We start from the raw sequence: 16,501 nt of genomic DNA, 5'->3' as shown, positions 1-16,501 counted from the left end.
CTGAAACTTTATTTAAAATTCAGCAGAAAACTGACAACTTTTAGATCAGTCAAAAAGCACACAATCACTTTTCACACAAGACACTATTTCTTACTCAGATTTTTTATTGAATATTCTGCATAAAGAAAAAAAATGCCCTTTCAACCTTTGCGAAAAAGAGAAAAGAAACCACCCTGATTTTATTTCCATTTTGAACTAAGCATTACTTTGAAGCAATACAGCAGTAAACTCTTAACAACTATTTACAAACTGAGGTCAGGGAAATGCTCATAGTAAACTATGTACCATCAAATATTAATAATTTACAATCTGCCCCAAAATTGGATTTAAGGAATTATTAAAGAAACGACTGAAAAGAGTCTCGTTTTTTTTTTTTTTTTTGTAGACAGGACATGAAGGTAATTCATAAATTAGTATTCAACCACTGTTGACCATTTTCAAAAGAAATCAGAACAAGTATCTTAAATTCAGAACCAAAAACAAACATTTTAAACCTTTTTTTATCAATACTACACAAAGTATACCAAAATATCTTTATTTATAAATTAAATTATACATATACATATACCCCAAACGCACATCTTTTTCAGTACATTTCATTGGGCATTCACATGGCAAAAATACCTGAAATGTGCAGGCAAATACAAATACAAAAATGTATTTAAAGTGACTAGCTGAGGTCCCGGCCCCAGAGCTCTGCAATATAAAAATATCCTTCTTTACAAAAACACAAAGGACCAGTTAAATAACCACCAAAAGAAGTGGCTAAAGAGCAGCATAGTTAGAAAATAATTGCACTGGTTTGTGATTCTCCTTCTAACTTAACCTGAACCTCCTCTTTTACCATTGGAGCCTCCGTATCATCATCAGCGGGCTCTTCTTTAATACTGGAACACGACGTCTCGTCATCCTGCTCTTGTTTCAAAAAAGCTGTTAAGGGATTTTCTGTAAGCATTTTATTGGGCGAGGGTGTGGTGTCCATAAAGGAGGATGTCTACAACAAAAAAAGGAGGCATTTCAAACATGTTCCAACATTTTTTTTTTTACATAATTCTACAAAAGCAAAATGTAGCTTCATATTATACATTGATGCACATTAAAGAAATGTCACCCTTAAACGAAAATTGTCATTTACTCATGCAGTACCAAATCTATGTGTGCGTCTTTCTTAAGGTGAACAAACACAAGACACATACAATTGTTTTTAAAAATGCTGAATTTCCAGGACAGCTGATTCTAAACATTTATTCCCCTCACCTCCTCCATGAAAGTCAATGGTTATTAGGCTGTCTAGTTAACAACATTTATTAAATGTCTTGTGCACAGTGAGTAAAATTATCATTTTGATGAGACACATTTCCGTACACTTGTAAATAAAGGGGTTTCTACAGTAACGTGAAAGAAAGGTTGGGTAAACTAGACAAAGCTCCTGAAAATGTGAGATGTAGATAAAAACTTTTATTTCAATCATTATCTGTATGCCTTTACAACAATACATTTGTTTTAATCTGACTTTGTCCACTTTCGACCACTTTCTAGATTTCTGTGTTGGGAGAATCTATGAGCAGACACTAGAGATTTTTTCTGATCTTTCGAACAAATCCTGCAAAATAAGACTTCACTAAAATCTGTGGATTGAAGTTAAAAAGAAGGACTGGTTAAAGAATGTGGTGCTTTTTACAATACCCAAACCAAACATGCAATTTCAGAAGGCAAAAATGTTGATGAACCAGGTCAGTTGGCAGAGTTTGTAATGTTTAGTGTCTGTTTGAACATGACAGAATGGCATTTTTAACTCCTGTAAGTGCTTGAAGGTGGACACGTTGTACACCAATATTTAAGAAAAATAAATTAATGTGAGGTTATATTAAGAAAAATAGTCTTTAAACCAAGTGTGTATTAGAGCCTTTGACTACATTTGGAAGAACTCGAAAATGGAGAAGTTCAATTTTTCGATCCTATTTTTCACATGCATTTTAAGTTGTCCACTTCAGTGGTTATCAGATTAATAACAGCATCTTTACTTCAGGTGTAAATTTTGGCCTTACTGTAGAAAATATTTTAATATGAAGAACACTTTCCTACTTGAACTGGGGTGCAGGTAAAATTTTGAAGTAGGTACTTGTATAATAAAATAGGCAATTGCATAACATCACAAACTACTTAAATCAAGACTTACATTTTTGTAGTCTTCATAACATGAGGGATGATAGGTCTAAAAAAAGCAGAGAAAACAGAATGTAAGCAGATTTAAGATACTATCATATAGAAAAATCAATAAGGGTTTTTCTGTTCATTAGTGTGTTTCTCACCTTTTCATCAACTCTGATGGCATTCTTCAGGTGCCACTCTTCCTCTTCCTCCTCCCAGTACATCTCAAACTGCTCCTGGCAAATCTCGCACAACTGAGGTAAAGAAAGAGTGAAGTCTTTAATTTGACAGGCACTTACTTTCAGACTTAAAATAATCATATTGCTTGTTCTCTTACCTCATGAACGACATCCGCTGCAGCCTTCACGCTCTGGAACTCCCTTTCTTTGGCTGCCTCCTGAGTTTTCTGTACAACCTCTTCATGAACTTTTTCAAAGAACTGACTTTTTGCCCTCTCTTCAAGGTCAGCGATTTCCTCAAATTCAATCCAATCCTAAAACACAATTTCCAATGTTAAAAACCTTTGTTCCCTGGCCCCATTTTCAAGAGGCCAATTTATGACCAATAAAAGATAAACATGAAATAAAACCGATTTACCGTCAGACTGTAGTACCAGCGGCGATGCGTGACTTTCTTACTGATGTCTTTCTCTGAGCGGTTCTGTCTGTAGTGCCAGTCCAAATGATCTGCATACACGTCTGTCTGAGATGCAGTAAAACGCATGCCACAGGAATAGCACTGGATTCCAGTATAGAGTTTAGTGATAATGCTTTCGTGTCTCCTGTGGTAAAGAAAATTTTCAAAACATCAGCAATTTTTCCACACTCACATAACATATACTACTCTTAGCTTTGACAAGTCTCCAGAGTATCTTACTGTTTCATGTCATCCAAAATAAAGCCAGTCAAATCTGGGACACTGTCATCTTCTTCTTGCTCTTGCTCCTCCTCCTCCTCCTCTTCTTCAGGCACAGATATAGTCTGACTAGCTGATGGGGAGTCTAAGACAGATTTTTTTAAATCATGAAATTGGTTTATTTGATACATAAAAGTAAACTGCAATAACTCTTATACAGAAAAGCATTTAATATATCAAAGTATGCATACCAGCTGTTGAGTCTGTAGGTGCAGGTTTAATAATTCCAGTGGATATAAGCTTAGACATCAGATCATTCACATCTATTTGTCTCAATGGCTCTGGCTCAGGCTGTGGAAATTGGGAGACTGAAACAACAAACAATTCACTTAATACATTAAGGGTCTAAAGTAGATTTCACAATCAAAAGCAAAGAAGCAAACAGTAGTGTATAATTGATTTTCAGGTTATCACCAGATAACAGATTTAGAGGATATTTATTACCTGGCTGAAAAGGCATTGGATTTTGGGGCATGAAGTTTTGAGCACCCATCATCTGAAATATAATTTTAAATGTCTGTTTTAGAAAACAACAATACAAAACACTCTGCAACTTTTATAAGTGAGGCAGTACTTACAGGCTGAGGAACACCTCCGACACCCGGACCAGGGAATGGAGGTCTAAATGAACCCTGAAAATCTGATGATGTAGGAACTGGCACACTGAAGTTGGAGGTTTGCGAGACATTTTGCTGCATGGAAAACTGCTGGGCTGGACCACCAAATGAGTTTATGGGTGGCATGTTGAAATTGGGTGGGGGTACAGTAGGGTTTATCATTGGACCTTGACCTTGAGTTTGATCATACATTGTTGGTTCCTGTGGTCTTAGCTGGTTTGGAATATTTGGACCGCAGTATCTTGGAGGGCCCTGTGGGTCATATCTTGGCATGACAGGTGGTGCATCGAACCTTAAGGGTTCAGGCTGCACAGGGTTCTCAAAACGAATCCCACATGTTGGGTTATCAAATCTAACTGGACCCTGCTGTTCATCATAATTAATTATCCTAGCTGGAAAATGTGGTTCCTCATATCCTGGTGGGCCCTGTTGCATTTGAGGGTTATCGAACCTTGGTGGATTAACAAATCTGTTTTGGGGCATTGAGTGATCATAATGAACCGGTGTTGGGGAGTCAAATCTAACATTATGAGGCTCTACGAAGCGCATTGGCCTATGTGAAACTTGTGGGTTGTTAAATCTCACAGGTCTTTCAGGTGCTTTGGGAAATTGTTCAAAGTGGTGAGGGGTATCAAAGCGGTGTCCGGAAAACCTTACAGGTCCACCTGACCCATCAAATCCCCCTGTATTGCTTTCATATCGTGAAGGTGGAACAAATGGTCTTGGAGGTCCATCCAATCTTGGCTCTCTCATGTGGCTAGATGGTCCATCAAAGGGAGCCTGAGGATTTTTGTACCTATCAAAACGTTGATGAATTGGTCCATCATGCCGTGCTGCATTGACCTGCGTTGTAGGTCCTTCTGAGTGACTTGGTGTATTTCCAGGTGATTCACCATGGATTCGCCCACTTCGTCCTTGTTCCAAGAAATGATCGTGCCTGGGAAGACCCTCAACGCTAATTGGACCATCATCTGGGCCTGTGCCAGAGTGCACACTGTTGGGACTTTCAAAACGTGGGCTGATGTCTCCCTCAGGTTGTTGATCCATTTCAGATGGTGAGGATGGCCGTTCAAATGGAAGTACTGTGGATTTTCCACAGATACCATCTAAGCCAACTGGGCTTGGCGAATTTCTGAAAGTAGACCCTGTGCAGGATGGAGGCCTGTCAATTCTTCTGTGATCTTCATGGTCAGAGAGTGGCTTTATGGGATCACCTGACATTTTATGCACATCCAAGCTTTCACTATATTGTTCAGATACTTCATGATGAGGCGGATAGTGATACATTTCATGCAAAGGTAAATGTCCCCCTCTTTGCACTGTGAAAATTGACAAATCATGATAGGAAAAGAATTTAGGTTTACACCCCTATAATACACCAACTTCAACAACATAATGCATATTTGTGTATCACTGGCAGTGGTGAAACTTAAAAATAACACCTGTTTACACGTACAGACAATTTACACAATAGATAAGGACATGCAAACATTATAAGTGAATAAATTTGTACCTGGACGGTGGAGCTGAGTTCTTCTCAACTTTAATTTATGCTCAAGGTAAGCATCAGATATGGTTTCTTGTTTCTTTCTTGATGGATACACTCCCTCATCACATGATTCATCCCAAGAATCTGATCGTTGCCTTTCTTCTTGATATTGAAAAAGTTGGTTGATTTGATGAGCTACGCTGAGAAATTCATCATTGGATATTTCGCCATCAGCACGCCTTTTGCTAGCCTGAAATAAAAAATGTATATTGTAAGGAACTATGTATTAGAAAGAAATTCATTACAAAACCATGAGGAAGTTAGCACACCTTTCTTAAAAGATCCCGTTTACTAGCAGAATGCAGTGCTTCTGGTATTTGTATGTTGCTATCAACACTTAAGCGATGTTGCTTAGGTGTCCGAGGTGTGGGTGGTCTTTGATTAGTGTTCCAAGTTTTGTGTTTCTGGATCCCCATTCGCCCATGTGACAGATCTGTATCTGAGTGTTTAGGACTAAAACAAAGTTGAGAATTTGAGTGAGTTTACAAATTGAATATAATTAAGACAAAAGGTGCAAGTAATTGAAATGACATACTGTTTGTTTTCTTCCCATCCACTCCTCCACCTCTTGCCATCTTTTAGATCTTTATGCTCTGCAGCAGAAATTCTTTGCAGTGATCCATCTTTCTTTTCAGCAGGTCTATCCTCAAGAGGCCTTTTTGGTCGTCTCGAATCAGGAACACTTTTCTTTGTACGTTCATCTCTTGCACTTGGTTGTGGGAAAGCATCATCATGTGGATGCTTACTGAGTCTAGACTTTCCAGACTTGGGAGGTGGACTAATGCTCCTGGTTTTTCTCTTTGGAGACGATCGCCTCTCTTTTCTTTTAGGAGAATGTACGGGTGGAGAACGCGATCTTGACCTTTTTCTAACATTTGCTTTGTTCACTTTGATCTCCTGTTTCAGAAAGGTCTCTAGCTTTTCATGCTTGTTCACAGAGCCATTTATAAGTTTGCCTCTGTTGCTGCTTAACTTCTGATGATCCAAATTTTTGGAACCTTCATCCCTATCTTTTTTCTCTGAGCTTCTTTTCTTCTCTCGAACATCTTCATCTTTTGAATCCATCCTTTCATGCATCTGCTTATGTAGCCTTGGGTCCTTTTTGTTGACTTCAGCAGACTTAGATTGTTCAGACTCCAATCCTCTAGGTCTTACAGGCATCACTTTTCCAGATGGCAACATAGACTTGGATTTAGACTTTTCTTCAACAGCAGAGTTATCCTTTTTTGGAATTCTCAACTTATCCAACTTAGCCGGTCTTTCAGATGAGGCTTGTCCTCTTTTTTCTGGAGCATTTTGAAAGCTTGGTGCAGCTGGACTCTCCTTTTTATGCGTCACTTGTTCTTTTGGATTTACAGCTGTTGTACCAGATCTGTTTAATCTAGGATCTCTGGTTGACAATTTTTCTGATGGGGCAGGAGGCCAAGATTTGGTCTGCGGAACAGGAACCGTTGGATTAACCTTTGGTGAGGCATTGAAACGGACTGGAGCACTGGCATGATGATTTAAAGCCAGAGATGGACTGGCAGCCTATAGGATACAAAAATAAATACATAAATACATTTATATTGAAAGTGTATTTTAGACATTCATCAATCACAATCAAGATTTTCTGCCCAACTGTAATAGACCAACGTAAGTCACAGCAAACATTGTGCAATTCTACAACAGCAAAAACGAACATGCAGTGCTTTCCAGTTCATTAAGTTACAAGCACATGGCCATTTAACTCACCAACTGAGCTTTTGTTTGTTCAAGTTCAAGCTCTATCTTCTTTTGCTGAAGTTCTAACAACTGCTTTTGCTTTGCAAGCAACTGTTGCCTTATCAGCTGCTCTTGAGTCAAGCTTGGTGTTGGAGGTGGTGGTGTAGGCTTCGGGGGCGTTTCTTCAGTCTAAGCAAAGACAAAGGTATACATTTCAGATAAAAAAAATTTTAAAAAACAGCGGAGCTCTTTCCATGACGGATGATAGTCAGTACTAAAAATGCTTACCGGTTTTAAAAATTTGGGGTTGACATGAATGCTGGCATTCACATTTGGTGGCAATGGTTTAATGGGCCATGCAGGATCTACAGAGTTCACACGCACATCAAGTGCATATAGTTTCTTCAAGGGGAAAATTTCATCCCATGTAGAACGCAATTTGAAGAGACTTTTTCTAGTGCCCTCATCAACCTAAGGTGAAAAAAAGAAAAGGGGGGAAATATCTGACTACTCCATGTTTTATAAAACACTGACAATACCACTTTGATTAGAAAAAATACATTTGTTATTACGATTAACATTAAACTACAAATGTGAAAAATTTTTAAGTAATTTAAATGAGGGAAAAAAAAAGAGCACATTATGCTCAATCAGGAATTACACCATGGACATAAACTCAAAGAATTATGTACCTTTTCAAATACACAAATAAAGGAATTGACTAGGTTCTTAGCAAACACTTCAAGGTAAGCCCCTCCAACATTCTTCACTATGGAATCCACTAAGTACAAAACTGGAAGCTTCTCAACAGGAGGTGCCTAAAGTGATAGAAAACTGACAAGTTTAGAAAACAACATGGAGAAAATACACAACTACATTGATTTAGATAGTGGAGGTTATAAAATGGCTGGAATAAGAATACTGGCACAAAAAAAAACTCAAGCTGAAGTCCATCGTTTTGCTGAAAATCCTCAGAGATCAAATGAAAGGAGAAGAAAAAGTTTTCAGATGATGCAAAAAAAAAAAAAAAATCTATGTCCAAGGAAGAAAATTAGGGAAAAGGGACAATCTTCCTCTGTGTTCAGTCTTCAAGCTCAGTCCATCAAGTAGGAAAATGTTTTGTTAGGTTGTCAATACAATTCAGTTTGTTTTTTGACTTTATAAACCCACCAAAGTCTCAGTTGACTATAGAAAGAAGCCCTTTCAGATTTCACTTGTGTTTTTGTTTCTTGGCCATGAATCCAACTCTAGGATCCATTTAAACCAAAGTTAAAATTAGTCTTCTTATTGGTGAAAAAAGCAGCATTGGATGTTAAAAGTTTTAGTTTGAGTCCAGAAAAAAAAAAAGTTCAAGCTGTGATGATCATGCCCCAGTGCAGTTTTTGTAAAATTCCTTCGTTTCTTTTTTTCAAAGTAATTTAACACATTCATTTTTTGATAAGTTTTCAGAAAGAACAATGCACCAATGCAAATGTCTTTGTATTTAATGTCAGACTGCAATTAACATAGCAAATGTATTACCAGAAAAAAATACACTAGGAAATAAAGACAAAAGGACATTTCACATGGTTTATTGTCACAGTTATATACCATTTATTAACATTGCAGCAAAGGATAGAAAAATTACTCAGCAATCTAACACCCCAATCCCTTTATTAGTTCAAGTACAAAGCAATTTTAATGGCGCACATTTGAATTAAAGACTTTAAATCCGTTTTCACGGAGCAGCTATTCTATCTAGTGTAGGACTTCAAATAAATTGAAAACAAACAAGAGTAAAAAAAAAATTTCACTAGCTTTTCAAAAAAACACCCAGCCATCAGTATACATAGGCGGCAAACCACGTGCACCAGCTGGTGAGATGACAGAGCTACAGCAATGAGTATGCAAATACGTCTTTCTGATTGACTGCAAGCTGAAAAGTGGGTTTATACCAACAAATGTAATCATTTCATTTAAAATTAATATGCGAGCAAAACTGTAAAGAACAAAACGGCGATTCGAGTCATTGGGTTGATTACGTAATCCTGGAATTTCACATATCGTTTTACTGTTGATACATTATCCATACGTTTAACGATACATACCATTAATAATTCTCGGTTAATTATATAAATACACAGAAACACATAACATAATATAATGAATAATCAGTAATAAAATTAAAATCAAATTGGTGTGAACAGTAATTAGCGTAACGTGGAACGTTGGGTTTCGATCATTATCCTATAATCTGATTGAGAATGTATACGTGGATTATTAACTTCACTGTGCGTCAACGCTAACGTAAAATCCGACTTTGTGAACAGCTGTGACCCAACAAACAGATAAACATGCGGTTTAACTGGCCTAATTTGTAAAAATGTTACTTTGAGTCACAAAAATAGGACACCCTTATAACAAACACAAAAGTAGTGTATTCGGAATTTGATCATTATTAACTACAACACAACGACAAACCTTATGTTACGTCCATTTACACAATGTGGTTAGCGAACTAACGTTAGCCGTGTTGCCGCCATGTTACAGGCCTCATGTCATGTCGTCATTGAACTAACTGGCCACATTCGCGCTAATAGACGATGACTGAAACAAAAAAATAAATCTATTTTCATAAAAACCTTGGCAATTTGTGCTTCAATTATTGCGACGATATCCTTGGTGAACTGGATGTTTTCCTCGGCTAGAATGGTGAGCATGTTGATGTGCGGTTTGCTGTTGAAAGTCAGATCTTCCAGCGAGGACTGATACTCGCGGCAGGCGTCCTCCCTCGCACCGTCGTCCGACATCTTTGAGCCGTTGAGTCGCCACACAAATTAAACTTTTATACAAACATAACTCGCAACACAGTCCACTTAAACATCTGTATTTCCTTTTAGTTCCCTCTGTGCGTCGAATGCTGTGCCGAATCTCCTCGCGTCTTGCTTTTGTGTAGCTGACGATGTTGCTTCAACTGCGCTTTGCAAAATGTCCGTCGTACTTTAGCAGAGACTGCGCGTCATCTGAAATGTATTTATAGTTGAACGCGCGTCACTGATTTCTTATTGGCTGCTCTGAAACGATCGATTTTGATTGGGTGGTGAAGACTTTGCGCTCAATGTCATTGGCCATAAGAGCACTACTGTTTTAAACAACAGCCTATCAGAATTTAATAATTACATAAATCAACAAAATCACAACAGGGAGTACAATGTAGTCATCACCTTGAAACTGAAGCACGCTTGGATAATTTGCATCGAATGGAGGTTCATTGGGTTTAAATCATAATATAACAATAGACAGTTAAAATGTAGACAGTTTAATTATTAACTCATGATGTATAAATACACAGGACCATAAATTATGTGTATTTTAGTCACCTAACATCTTTTTTTGGGAATAAAAAAAAAACATTTAAATTCTAATTGGAAAATGGACTCCAGGTATTGGAAAAAAACTTCAAACTGAAGAGGGGGGGGGGTCATATTTTGTATCTCTTGTTTTTTCCTCATTATTAAAGTTCTATTTAATATTTTTTTCTAACACGCCTGTAGCCAGCCTGGTGAAAGAGGTGGTTCCTTTTTCTTAAAATATAGACCTTTTTGCAGTTACTAGCCTCATATACTTTTAAAAAAAATACTTTTTAAGTGCAATTTATTTTTTGCTGGATTAGCTTATCGGATGGGCATAATCACTAAACTTTTTGATGTACAAAAAATATTTCCTAAAGATTTAGAAGAAAAAAGGAGAATAATATTTTTTTTTCAAGTACAAATTCATTACATCATATATCATAAGAAAAAAATGATACGGTTCGAGTTTGAAATTAAAAACTAGCCTATTGTCATTTATTAGGCAAACACAAACTCGCCAGCACATTCAACTTTCCTCAGTCATGCTGATGCAACAGCCAAAAGAGGATTCTGCTTTGTCGTAAAGCCTCCTTCTATGGTTATATTCACAATTTATTATGGCATAGCAGTCAAAATAGGACAAATGATTTATGTATATTGTTATACATATTATTGTATAGGATCCTATAGAAAAGATTAATAAAAAAAAAGAGATCTGTAAAAGGTGTACTCATTTATTCTGGGCAACGTGTGTGTGTGTGTGTGTTTGTGTGTGTGTGTGTGTGTATTATAAATCATTATAAATTCATGTTCATACAGTTAATTAACAAAATAATCAGCAAAAAAATATTTAAATTCCAACTTAATTTATAAATGTATAAATAACCTCAATTTCAATTCAAAAAGAATTTTCAAAAAGATCTCTGGACCACTCAGTTGCAGATAAATTACACTTCGTATTCTCAATACATTCATCATTTGGCATCTGATCAAATTTCAGTCTTTTATCACTTAAACACAGATCAGTAGTCTTAGTTTTAAACTCACATTTAATGGAGCACAGTGAGCCTACACGTTTTCGGCTTCTGCCAGTTTTAGGGCCACATGAGTGCTGAAAATGAGAAACAGGGGTGGACTGTAAACATGGTGAAAAAAGCAGGGGACCAGAAACCCCAGGCTCTAATGTGTTGACACTCCTCTGTTCATTTACTTTAGAAATCTCTGTCACATCCGAAAGGTTCATGTCCATACCGCTTTGACCAGAAGCAAACAAGTCTACAGAGCAATTGTATTTATCCTCATGGTCATCAAACACAATCAGTTCCTGCTTGACTTTGCAGTTTACAGAATGGAGCTCACTTTGTGTGCAGTGCCTGAAATATTTGCCCTTTTCATGGTTTACTGAACAAAAAGCCACAGAGGGGCTGTTGGGTATTTTTCTGTTTAAACAAAGTTCTTTTTTGTTAGAAAATGACAATCTGTTATTTGCAGAGCTAAAAGGCTCTCCTTTTAGCCTTGAGGAAGTGGTTGTGAGAAACCTAGGAATTTCATAGGGGTTCAGTGTAGTTTCAGGATTTTCTAAACAGTCATTTTCACAACTCTCTTTTCGTTCAATGATGTTCACACTGCACATTGGTGGCGTCAGATGTTCTCCACAAATTGGCATTTGTATGCTCACTGAACTGTCAATCTGACAGCATCCGTTTTGCTCTTGAATCCCTTTATCTTTTTCACCTGCACTGCACTCCCTTGTTTCAATGATCTCTGATATCGGAGGTTCAACAAAATCTTGCAAGCTTTCAGATAAAGGTGCATCCTCTAAATTTAAACTTAGATCTTGACCAGAATGACTATAAAGTGCTTTCTCATCAACACGTGCATCAAGATTTTCCACAGGTACAGTTCTTACAAGGTGCTGTGTGGATGTAGTTACTTCATAATCTCTTTGGCTAGAAAAGGTGCTCAGTGGATTGACAGCATCACATGCAGTGGACATGTTAAAATGTGCTGATGAATCAAACATATCGCAGCTTGAGGAAAAAGAATTTCTGTGATTGTTCTGTGTTTCATCCTTCAGTTTTTCATGCTTCGGCTGATTTGTTTCACTTGTTCTGCATTTACTTGTTCTTGTCTCTATATTTGGTGAAGCAATATTATCACAAACTCTGGACTGCTGTAAAAACTCATTATTTAATTCTGCTGGAAGAAAGCGTAATCCAGGTGATTGCCACACCTTTGAGATTGTGAACTCTTGACTGCTTGGTAGAGAATTTAACTGTGCACATGATGGAGGAGTGTAATCAAAACTTTGTGAAGTCTGTGAATTCTTCTGTTGTGAAAAACAAACATTGCTTGCAGATTCATAATGGCATGAATTTGAATTCGCTTGCTGGAGGGTTTTAAGATAATCGATTACTGTACATCCCATCAAGGACTCACATGGAGCAACTATTTGGCAAGCCACAAACTGTCCAGACAGAGAAGATGTCTTGGCTTTTTTACAGGGAACCTGTTTGGAAGAAATGAGTAAAGTTAATAACAAGAGAATCATCTAAACCAGGGGTGTCCAAACTCAGTCCTGGAGGGCATAGTTAAGCTGCAACTTCCTTCAACCTGCCTGGGAATTTCTAGTATACCTAGATAGAGCTTGGTTAGCTGGTTCAGGTGTGTTTACTTGGGGTTGGAACTAAAATATGCAGAACACCGGCCCTCCAGGACAGAGTTTTGACACCCCTGATCGAAACATCCCACCACATATTAAAGGAACACTCCACGTTTTTGACAATAGGCAAATTTTGTTTTACAAATTTTGTTTACAGTTAAACAGTTCAGTTTTACTATTTTTTAAATCCATTCAGCCAATCTCTGGGTCTGGCAGGAGCACATTTAGCTTAGCATAAATCACTGTATTGACCATTTCAATGTGGTCATGTCATTGGCCCATGAACATTTCATGCTTGTTATCAAACTTATGCTTGTTATGCTTGTTTCATAACTGTAACAAGAGGTGATTCAATCATAACTTAATGTTAAAACAGCCATTCAACAACCCTTTTTGGATTCTCGGAAGCTATAGAAATTAAAAATGTAAAACAGGAAGTAAGTTGGGACCATTGTTTTTGTTTACATCCCTCAAAATAGTCTATTAGAACATTAGCATCTCCTTTAAAACTTGTAAAACAGTTTGATCATTAACCTATTTAAAGCTGCACTCTTATGTAGACACATTTTGTATTAAGACAAACAAAAAATGAAAAGTACACTCTCATTCTGGTGTAATAATCAAGGAACATCGCTGACGTACCATGGCTGCAGCAGGCGCAATGATATTACGCAGCGCTGCTACCTAGTTATTTACAGCAGCTGGGGACTATTTTCATGTGCTGCATAATATCATTGCACCTACTGCAGCCATGTTATTTTTTAAAATGATAAAACTCAGCAGTTTTACCTCGAGGAGTTGTAAAATGTAAATATTTTAAATATAGTGGAGTGTTTTTTAAGGAAAGCTCTTTAAATGAACAAACGCTTCATACCTTTAACCCAAAAATAACCGATCTCCCTATGAAGCAGTCTTCTAGAGCTTTGACGAGTAGTTCTTGAACAGTATGTTTGCCATCCGATTTCTGTAATTCAATATACCTGTGAACCAACAAAAAAACTATTTTATCAGCAATGAATACAAATACATTTACAACAAAAAATTATTGAGAATATGCTCAAATCAAGTAACATGCCTTTGAAGGCCACCAGCAGTAATGCCAAAAAAGGGATTTAAACAGCCACCAAATACAGTCACTCCAAATATATCTTGGTTTCTGGACACTTTAAATGACAGCCTGTATCTGTAGTCCACGTTTTGTGAGTCGCATGTGAATCCACACCTTCCACATGTAACCCTAAAGATATACAATAATCCAGACATACAGTAAATCATAATGTTTCTAGACATTTTATAGATGTTTGAGTATTAATACAGAAAGGTTATATCATTTAGATACCACAGATGCTGAAATGCATCATTCTCATGTGAGGTGACTGGGTCTTTATTTTAAATTATTTGGAAAATATTAACTTTTTTCTACTCATCTGGGCACTGCAATCATACATTCATTCAATTACACATTTATATTAACTAAAATATTTGATTATTTATTGTAATCTTACATTTTTAATCAATACATTAATTTTCCTTCAGTTTATTCTCTTTTTTAGAGGTTGTCACAGTGAAATGAACCGGCAACTATCCTATCATGTTTTACACAGCGGATGCCCTTCCGGCCCCAACTAGTCATGGGACGATAACTGATTTCAAGGTTTTAAAATCGTCAAAATGTTCTGCTATACCGTTTCTAAAGTATGTGTATGATTTGTTTATTACGTTTTTTTTTTTTAGGATAACAGTATCTCCAGCAGAAAAGATGTTGTTTTAAATTGTAAAACAATCTGTGTTTTTGAAATAAATGAGAGCAGCAGAAGTCAATATTACATTTATCCAGACACGTTTACGGTTCCAAAATATTTTAAATGTTTGCACAAATGCACACTATATTCTTCATCTTAGTTTGCACTAATTGCACGCAATCTGCTCTAGCCATTATACTGTTGTTTGCACATAAGCCGATTGCATTAGGCACTTTTTTTGCATAATAAGCACAAATTTAAAAAGTACTATACATTGTTTACATTACTCCACAATTAATATTATACATTATTTATTATTCATAGATATTTATACATTTCATAATTCTTTCGTTACTTCTGTGTATATATGTTTATGTCGTGTATGATGTGTTTGTTATGTGTATGACTTTACTGTGGACGGCAAAGTAAGAATTTCATTGTACAGGGAACCGGTTTTCCTTACTGTGCACATGACAATAAACAAATTGAATTAAAAATAAAATATATTGTTTTCAAAAGGGATAAAAGTTTTAGCTTTTATCCAGACATTTAAAAAGAATATATTTTAGAGTAATCATAAAACCATGATATTTCTATCCAAGGTTATCATACCATCAGAATTTTATACCAGCGGCCCATTATTCAATTTTTCATTTATCTGTAGACTTATTTTTTCTTTCTTTCATTTATTGTACACTTTTATTACCTTTTCTACATACATACATACATACATATATACATACATACACACACACACACACACACACACACACACACATATATATATATATATATATATATATATATATATATATATATATATATATATATATACATACACACACACACACACACACACACACACACACACACACAGCACTGGTGAACAACTTGAACATACAGATAATTATAATTATGTTATAGCTTGATAATACACACACACTTTCACCAAACACTTATGAGCAAAAATAAAAATCGTAATAGAACAGAAATTAAATGAAACTGTATGAAAAAAAATGGTTTGAAAATTATACTACATACATACCGTTTGTTTTCCAGGCTTACTCTGGATAGACAGTCTTTGCAGCATGGATATACAAAACAGGAGTCTTGTAGAGAAAGTATTGAGCAACTCACCAGAGCCCGTGTGCTGCTCATTAGTGCCAAGGTTTGTAAAAACTGACCCTAATATCATTATGCTCCTCGAAGGATCCCGATGAAAAACTTTCTTTATACGTTTTTATTTAAGACTATATGTGAATGTAGGCTACACTAAAGAACATAAACATCCCAAAACAACAGGGAAAAATGAGCTACAATCAAACTTTAAATTTCAAAACATGAAGGATGCGTTTCTTCCTCGTTGGTTTTCACTCTCCTTTCAAAAAAAGAGCACAGCGCCACCTCCCGTACAGGAATTCAAATGATTTGCAGCGATCTTTGTAGATAGCTGTCGGTACTATATTAAATAATGGTTGGGTAAATAAGTTTAAAGTTATAAGAAAATTATAGCTTAAAAGTTTGAATAAGTAAAACAAATGTGTTTGATAACCAGAATGATAACGATCGTGCCATCCCCTAGGCTTGTGCCTTGTTCGTACTGTACTGTAGGTGTCAGTGTTGACGAGCGAGTCTTGTCACCAGCGGGGATTTTTATTCAGAAAATAAACTATTTTAAACTGTTAAACCATAAAAGTTTTTTTCTTTATTGTCTTTATCATTTTTTCTTACTTACCATGAGCTACATATCATCCTAAAAATCTTTAATGCAATATTTAAAGCTTCTTGTATAAAACCACTGAATGGCTTCTCTATTATAGTGCTAAAAA

At 36.3% G+C, this 16,501-nt stretch overlaps 2 protein-coding genes across 3 annotated transcripts; both read right to left on the bottom strand.

Moving 5' to 3' along the window:
- Window positions 1–364: 364 nt before the first annotated feature.
- Window positions 365–9,906, bottom strand: pcf11 (PCF11 cleavage and polyadenylation factor subunit). The gene is given in 16 exon segments (NM_001007307.1): window positions 365–994; window positions 2,180–2,215; window positions 2,313–2,405; window positions 2,489–2,644; window positions 2,749–2,932; window positions 3,028–3,151; window positions 3,258–3,374; window positions 3,511–3,562; window positions 3,645–5,002; window positions 5,197–5,422; window positions 5,502–5,685; window positions 5,768–6,762; window positions 6,967–7,125; window positions 7,225–7,407; window positions 7,629–7,754; window positions 9,558–9,906. Coding segments are annotated over 16 exon segments (4,374 nt in total). The 5' UTR covers window positions 9,726–9,906; the 3' UTR covers window positions 365–781.
- Window positions 8,492–16,023, bottom strand: ddias (DNA damage-induced apoptosis suppressor). 2 transcript variants are annotated; one of them, XM_087301225.1, is made up of 4 exons: window positions 15,718–16,023; window positions 14,006–14,167; window positions 13,805–13,910; window positions 8,492–12,777 (listed from the first exon to the last, which is right to left on the bottom strand). In XM_087301225.1, exons 1-4 carry the CDS (start codon window positions 15,828–15,830, stop codon window positions 11,167–11,169), a joined length of 1,992 nt encoding a protein of 663 aa, XP_087157351.1. In that variant the 5' UTR covers window positions 15,831–16,023; the 3' UTR covers window positions 8,492–11,166. The 2 variants fall into 2 exon arrangements, with proteins under 2 accessions (XP_087157351.1, XP_087157352.1); XM_087301226.1 differs by lacking the exon at window positions 14,006–14,167.
- Window positions 16,024–16,501: the final 478 nt, after the last annotated feature.

The sequence above is a fragment of the Danio rerio genome, chromosome 21 (genome assembly GCF_052040795.2).
Source record: "Danio rerio strain M-AB ecotype USA chromosome 21, GRCz13ab, whole genome shotgun sequence".
Classification (NCBI taxonomy): Eukaryota; Metazoa; Chordata; class Actinopteri; order Cypriniformes; family Danionidae; genus Danio; species Danio rerio.
Note: the sequence above shows the minus strand (reverse complement) of the source record. Positions and strands in the feature narration are given on the sequence as shown.